Source organism: Sabethes cyaneus, chromosome 2 (genome assembly GCF_943734655.1).
Source record: "Sabethes cyaneus chromosome 2, idSabCyanKW18_F2, whole genome shotgun sequence".
Classification (NCBI taxonomy): Eukaryota; Metazoa; Arthropoda; class Insecta; order Diptera; family Culicidae; genus Sabethes; species Sabethes cyaneus.
In genome coordinates, this window is record NC_071354.1 from 228,663,627 (window position 1) to 228,670,436 (window position 6,810).

At 45.2% G+C, this 6,810-nt stretch overlaps 1 protein-coding gene across 1 annotated transcript; it reads left to right on the forward strand.

Moving 5' to 3' along the window:
* The first annotated feature begins 745 nt into the window (after nucleotides 1–745).
* On the forward strand, nucleotides 746–4,740 carry LOC128733675 (nodal modulator 1). The gene is made up of 4 exons (XM_053827427.1): nucleotides 746–997; nucleotides 1,069–2,128; nucleotides 2,189–3,554; nucleotides 3,620–4,740. Exons 1-4 carry the CDS (start codon nucleotides 840–842, stop codon nucleotides 4,642–4,644), a joined length of 3,609 nt encoding a protein of 1,202 aa, XP_053683402.1. The 5' UTR covers nucleotides 746–839; the 3' UTR covers nucleotides 4,645–4,740.
* Nucleotides 4,741–6,810: the final 2,070 nt, after the last annotated feature.

Below are 6,810 nucleotides of genomic sequence, written 5' to 3' on the forward strand. Positions count from 1 at the left end.
ATGTTTAAATCGCTAATCCTACCGCATTTTCTTTTCGGAGATGTCTTTCACGTTCGCCTCAGTACAGCATGCTTCGATCGCCTTCGAGTAGCTCTAAATTGCTGTGTGCGCTTTGTCTTTGGGCTAAGCCGGTATGATCACGTGACTCACCTCCAAAAAAACTTGTTGGGATGCCCGCTGCAAGTCTTCTACTCGTATCGTTCTTGCATTTTCCTGAGGAAGCTGACAGCAACACAAACTCCAGCCACACTGTACCGAAAATTGATACATGCCCGCGGTCGACATTTGCAAAATTTAGTTATACCGGCAAATAACACCATGAATTACGCCAACTCATTGTTCGTCCGGGGTGTAATAAATTGGAACTGTTTACCATCTATAGTAAAGCGTGCAAATTCCGAAGTAGTTTTTAAGAGAGGCTGCATCGAATTTTGGAATCGTAATTAGTGTAATAGTTTTAGTTTAAGAAATTGTGTAGAAATGTAAGACTTTATTATACTTAACGACAAATCGGAAGTAGCATTTTTAAAAGGGTAAACCTTACGCTAAACGCTACTAGACAATAAAAGACAAACAAACAAACAAACAATTAACGAAACTTTGCTGTACCTAGTGGCTAAAAGAAGGTCGAATTTTTTACTGGGTAACGACCGTAGCGACTGACAGCATTGAGTTCGGTTTCGAAAGGGCCAACTGTCAGCTTCGGATCCGGATGACAGTTTAGCAAAAAATCATCACACTTTCCGATGGTCGGCTAATGATCTGCTGGTCTCGACCGTAATTTTCTCGTGCAAATGTGTGATTAGTGACTGGTTAGGGGAAATTTTCACCGTTTAACCATGGTAATGTCGTGTCCGTACCTTAGGTTAACTTTTCTAGTCTACAGTGTGTTTCTACTGGCGTCGAAACTATGCGTGGCAAATGAGGTGTTCGGTTGTGGAGGTTTCATCAAAAACGCAAACTCCGACCTCGACTTCAGCAAGGTGGAAGTCGGACTGTGAGTATTGCATGATTATTAATTTAATTAACAAGTTGAAATTGATTGTTACACTTCCGGTTCCGGTTTAGGTATAACACTCAGGGCAGTTTGAAAATCAAAACGGACTGTTCGCCCTCGAATGGGTATTATTTTATTCCTTTGTACGACAAAGGGGAGTACGTGCTGAAGGTTATTCCCCCTCCCGGGTGGAGTTTCGAGCCGGAACAGGTACCGATCAAGTTTGACGGGACAAGTGACATCTGTAGTCAGGGTAAGGATGTGAACTTTCTGTTCAAAGGTTTCGGTATTACCGGTACGGTGTCAATTTACCGGCAGACGGTGGGTGCCAAAGGAGTACAGGTTGAGCTGAGGTCTGAGAGTAATGCCAAAATTGGGCAGACCGTCACCGATGGGAATGGTATTTTTTCGTTTACTCCCATCAAATCCGGGAAGTACGTGATTAAGGTGAAACACGATAAGTGGCACTTTGTTGTGCCGGAGTATAATGTGACGGTGACTACCGGGAATACGGAGATTCCACCGAATTCTCTGGTTGTGGCTGGGTTTGAGGTGGAAGGCAGTGTCTTCAGTGATGGGCAACCGTTCGGGAATGTTGGATTTTTGCTGTACGCTGAGAAGGGGATGATTTCGATGGTGAAATGTCCGACGGAAAAAATTCCACCAATCAGTGGAACGGACCCGCGATATGGCGGAGCTCCTCGTTGCTATGTGGAGCCCAACAAAGCAAGCGGGAAGTTTGTTTTTCCAAGTGTGTCAGTTGGAAAGTATCGCATTGTACCGCATTTCGATAGCAAAGATATTCAGTTTCATATACGGCCGGAGGCCGTAGAATTTGAGGTGGGCCGAGACAGTGTACGGTTGGCTGAGAGCTTTGAAGTGACTGGTTTTAGTGTGAGCGGAAAGGTGCTGCTGGCCAGCGGTGGTTCGGGAGTTGCTAATGCGAAGGTTAAGTTGAATGGAAGGGAAGTTGCGGCTACGAATGCGAATGGAAAATATCTGCTGGATAATATTCAAGCTGGAACGTATACGATTCAGGTGGCGGCCGATGATTTGCAGTTCAAGGATCATATTGTTAAAATAGCACTGAGCAAACCGGCTCTGCCGGATGTTATTGTAGCAGGATTTAAGGTAAGTCATTCAAAAATGTGCGTTTTAAAAACAAAGTTTTAACTTTTTCAAACATTTTAGGTTTGCGGTCAAGTTGTTTCCAAGCAGTCCCATCGAGTTGCCATCTCCAAAAAAGGCTCAACCTTCCAGGTGGAAATACCAACGAAGGAAAACGCAAACGGTGAGTGGTGCACATACTTGGAAAGCGGTCAATACACTGTACAGGTTATAACTAGCGAACAGGAACATGCTGCGGGGATTCAGTTCTTCCCGTTGACTCAGTCCTTTAAGGTCGAAACATCTCCGTTGAGTGGAATCATATTTTCCCAGCTCAGAGCTACCGTAGGAGGTGACATTCGATGTCTGCCGGATGCCGGTAGTAATTGTCCTGAAGATTTGGTAATCACTTTGACTGCGTTGGATTCCAGCGGCAATCCATCGGGTCAGTCGTTTGTAACAGAGCAAAAAGCCGGTTTGTATACGTTCAATAATGTCTTGCCGGGCAGCTACGAGGTATCTGTACCGAAGTCCAAGTTATGTTGGCAAAATGATAAAATTAAAATCAATGTTAAGTCTGCAAAGGAATCTGTTCCAAGTTTCGTTCAAAATGGTTACGTCGTTTCGATTGTTTCTAGTCACAGTACAAAAATGTCTTATAAGCAGCAAGGTGTGGAAGGAGCAAAACCATTCGAACTTGCTTTAAATCCCGGACTAAATGCGTTCTGCGTACAGAAAGCCGGCACCTATGAAATCGATCTCAGCGGTTGTCACAAATACGGCACCGGCGTCGCTAAAGTATTCAACACTAACGAAGTTTCACCACTAACAATAACTGCACAGAAACATCGCAACACCATCAAAATACTGGCGGAAGAGAAGTACGCCTATAAGGCCAAAGTATCCATCGATAATTCCATCCAAACGGTCGAATTCACACCGACCGGTGAACTCTCGGATAACCGACACGTCTACAAATACGATTTCTTCCTGGAATCGGGTGAAAACATTCACCTAACCCCGCAGAGCGACATCATGCTGTTCAGTCCGGTTTGGCTTGAAGCCGCCGGCGGAGCCGATTGCACCGAAGTTCCCACCAAAATCGTCGCCAACAAGGGCCTTCTGATCAACGGTCGTACCAATCCGCCGATTCCGGATGCGAAAATTACGCTGCTATTTCCGAAAAACGCTGAACTAACACCGCTGGTTGCCACGACCAACGACAAAGGGGAGTTCAAATTTGGTCCCATCGATGCCGGCCTGGCAGTGGAACTGTCGGCCGAGAAAGAATCCTACGTCTTTTCGCCGTTCGATAGAACTACCAACAGCTTCAGCGGTCATAAGCTGTGCGAAATCATCGTCACCGTAAAGGACGATGCCGGCCAACGGTTGTCCGGTGTGCTGTTGTCGCTTTCCGGGGCGGAAAGTTATCGCAAAAACTTGGTAACCGGTAGGTTCATATCAAAAGGGAGTAATTCAATCATATTTATACATTTATTGTTTGATTCCCCACAGGTGAGGATGGTACAATTAAGTTCCACTCGCTTTCACCGAGTGAGTACTACCTGCGAGCGATGATGAAGGAGTACGACTTTAAACCCAACTCCAAGCTGATCGAGGTGAAGGAAGGAGCCACCGTCGTGCAAGAGTTGCTCGGAACTCGAACAGCTTTTTCGATTTTCGGCTCGATTACTTCACTGAATGGGGAACCCTTCGCAAACGTTTTCGTTGAAGCGATGACGGACGATCGCTGCGGAAATCACCTAGAGGAAGCCACCAGTGAGTTCAATGGTCTGTACCGAATTCGAGGCCTCCAACCGGGCTGCCAGTATCGTGTTCGAGTGCGCACCAACGGACCAAACTCTAACGTTGACCGTTCGATTCCGAAAGAGAAACTCATCAGCATCGAAAAGGGTGACATTCGTGACGTCAATATGATCGCCATCAGCCCACTAACCTTCGTGGACGTAACCGTACGGGTACTGGCGTCGGAAAACGACTACTACAAAACCCTCAAAATATTCCTATACAAAAAGGGTAGCGATTCGCCCGTTCACTCGCAACGAATCGAATCCCCACTGAATCCAAAAAGTAAAATCAACCCCGGCATCATGGTGTTCTTCCCTCGCATCCCATTCGATGGGAAAACATACTACATCGAACTGACCACCACCCTATCGGATAAGAACTACAAATACACCCTCCCCGCGGTGCAGTTCGCCGCGAACACCAGCAGCTATTTTACCGAGCTGCATTTCCGGCCGGAACTGCGTACGGCGGAAAGTGATCTCAACCAGAATTCCCTGTCGGCCATTGTGCTGATCTTTATCGTTGGGTTTATCTTCTTCAAGCAGGATCTTGCCCTGGAACTGCTGGGGATGGTATGGAACAAGCTGGGTTCCGCGGTCGGTGAAATCGTAAGCCGATCGAAACCGAAGGAGCAGAAGTACGAACCGGCCGCTTTCGACGAGAAGGAAATTGATAAGCTTGCCTCCAGTATCAATGCGATTAAGAAGAAGAAGGTTAAGAAAGCTAATTGAGTGTTGGGGGTAATGGGTTGAAGAGGGTTGTAGTGGAAGTGGTAGTAAGTGAACAATAAAAAGTAGGTTGTTTCCTATGAACAAATGGTAATCACAGTGAGATTAAATCTTGGTTTTTCAATATGGTAGATTTTCGGAAAGAAACATCTTATCGACTTAGACTCTATTGGCTGTGGATTCGCATTTAACCTAACTCACGGCTGAACGTTTATTTTTGTTAACACTTCATGGCATGCTGCAATCCCTGTATATTTTCTTTGAATTATAAATATTATAACCTTAACTGTCATCAACTTTTGGACGGAGGACCGTCGAGCTCGAATCCGTTTCCGGGAATTATTCTGTTGAAGTACAAGTACAGGCCGACGAAAAATAGCATCAACAGTAGAATACTCGCACTAAAGTAGACAGCCAATCCGAAGTACAGCGCCAGGGTTTTATCTGGAAACAAACAAGAAAAGATACACAAAAATGAAAAATATTTTTTATCAAGTCAATAAATAAGGAGTGATAAGGAGGAGGAAAGAAGTGATAGGTTTCCACCCGCTCTAAAGGAAGCGTGCGGCATTGTTTAATACCGCTGTCTTGAAATGGTTACCCCGCAGAACAAAACGAATGTACCTTTGATTTTGCCCCACTGTTGTACCTCAGCACCCGATCCACAGAACAACATAAAGTATACTCAAATTGCTGCTTGCCGAAAACGTGCTCCGACTCAACAATACCAGGCCGATCTCCAAAAGATAAAAGATGGGATCTCGAAAGGGAAAAACATCGCATTCCGATAACGTCAACCACGCAATCAGTTCTCAGTGTCGATCTCTCACGATCTTTACAGCACCGATCGATTAAACGTGCCCATCGAGGCAATCAAGTTAAATCGGCTCTACAACCTTAACTTTCAGTGCCTGAGAAAAGTGCGATCTGCGATTAACCGAGCCCATCGAGACGATCTAGTCAAATCGGCATCGGTTTCGGTACACAACAGTGCAACTAGGCGACAAATCGCCCGCCTAAGTCCATTACTGTAATTAGCAAGGTTGGTACCGATCACCTAGTTGTGCTTGCCAAAGTATAAAATTGATATTTCACGAAACAGATTGAGCGACACTAATTTGCACAAGATGAGCTGTGGGTTTGGGGAGACGAACACTGCAATGAAGTGGTGAGCCAACGAGACAATAGAGATCCGGTAATAAATGATCAATCGCATGATGCGTTGTCGGCCATCAATCCTAAAACAGTCGCAGCTAAGAGAAATAGTTTTAAGTTGCTATGGGTGGGACAATAACGGTTTAGTTAAGGATTAGCCGTTCTTTCTCCTCATGTGAAATTGATACATTTCTTTTGCATACTGGGTGGCTTCGTGAGTAAATGTCGAACTTCTGCGCTGAATCGCGAACCTGTTAGTTAGCCGTCAAGGACGAGCCAAAATCTGCACTGGGCTGCAATCTATAGAAGTTGTTCAGCGTACCCGTTATTTAATTATAACGGATACACTAACGTACGAGTAACATCACGTGCAACGCCTTGTAAGTAACAAATATCTGTATAGTTTCGTCGTCCCGGTTAGTAAACGAGTTAGAATAAACTTCTCGGTCGATGGTTTGACTACAATAAACCAAAACGGAAGACGAGGTACAATTTGTGTCTAAAAATAACTCAACCCGCCAGTGAAGGTGGAGCTGAAAGTACGTCGCACGCCTAATAAGGGGTTATAAAGTCTTCTTTTATCCAGTTCGCTGTGGTTCAAAGACCTGGCGAAGGATAAATATGTGCAAATCTATCACCGCTGTTCACTAACTCCTATCCCTACATGCACGTGGTGCCGGCTGGAGTACGCAAACAGGGTAGGGGACAGAGTGGATTCCGCCCACTCTAAGATGGCAGGCTAACAACCCACTGTACCCGAAAATACTATGTTACAGACAATGAAAAAAGAAATCAATCTGGATTATTGGCAATAACTTTTAGTATGCAAACACGGACACAAATCGGAACATGGAATATACTGGACCTTGTCTAGCAAGACAAGCTGGCTCAACTTGCAAAGGAAGCTGGTCGCCTGAAGCTTAAAGGCCGAGGTCCACTGACAGGGTACTGACAAAAACAGGACATCACCCGGGAAAGTCCTGCTCTATTCTGGCATATGAGGTGAAAATGCTG

Bases quoted from the DNA above. Each gene is read 5' to 3' on its own strand.
- LOC128733675 (XM_053827427.1), top strand. From the start codon at position 840: ATGGTAATGTCGTGTCCGTACCTTAGGTTAACTTTTCTAGTCTACAGT. The intron at 998-1,068 runs GTGAGTATTGCA...GTTCCGGTTTAG, and splicing joins AGCAAGGTGGAAGTCGGACT to GTATAACACTCAGGGCAGTT. The intron at 3,555-3,619 runs GTAGGTTCATAT...GATTCCCCACAG, and splicing joins TCGCAAAAACTTGGTAACCG to GTGAGGATGGTACAATTAAG.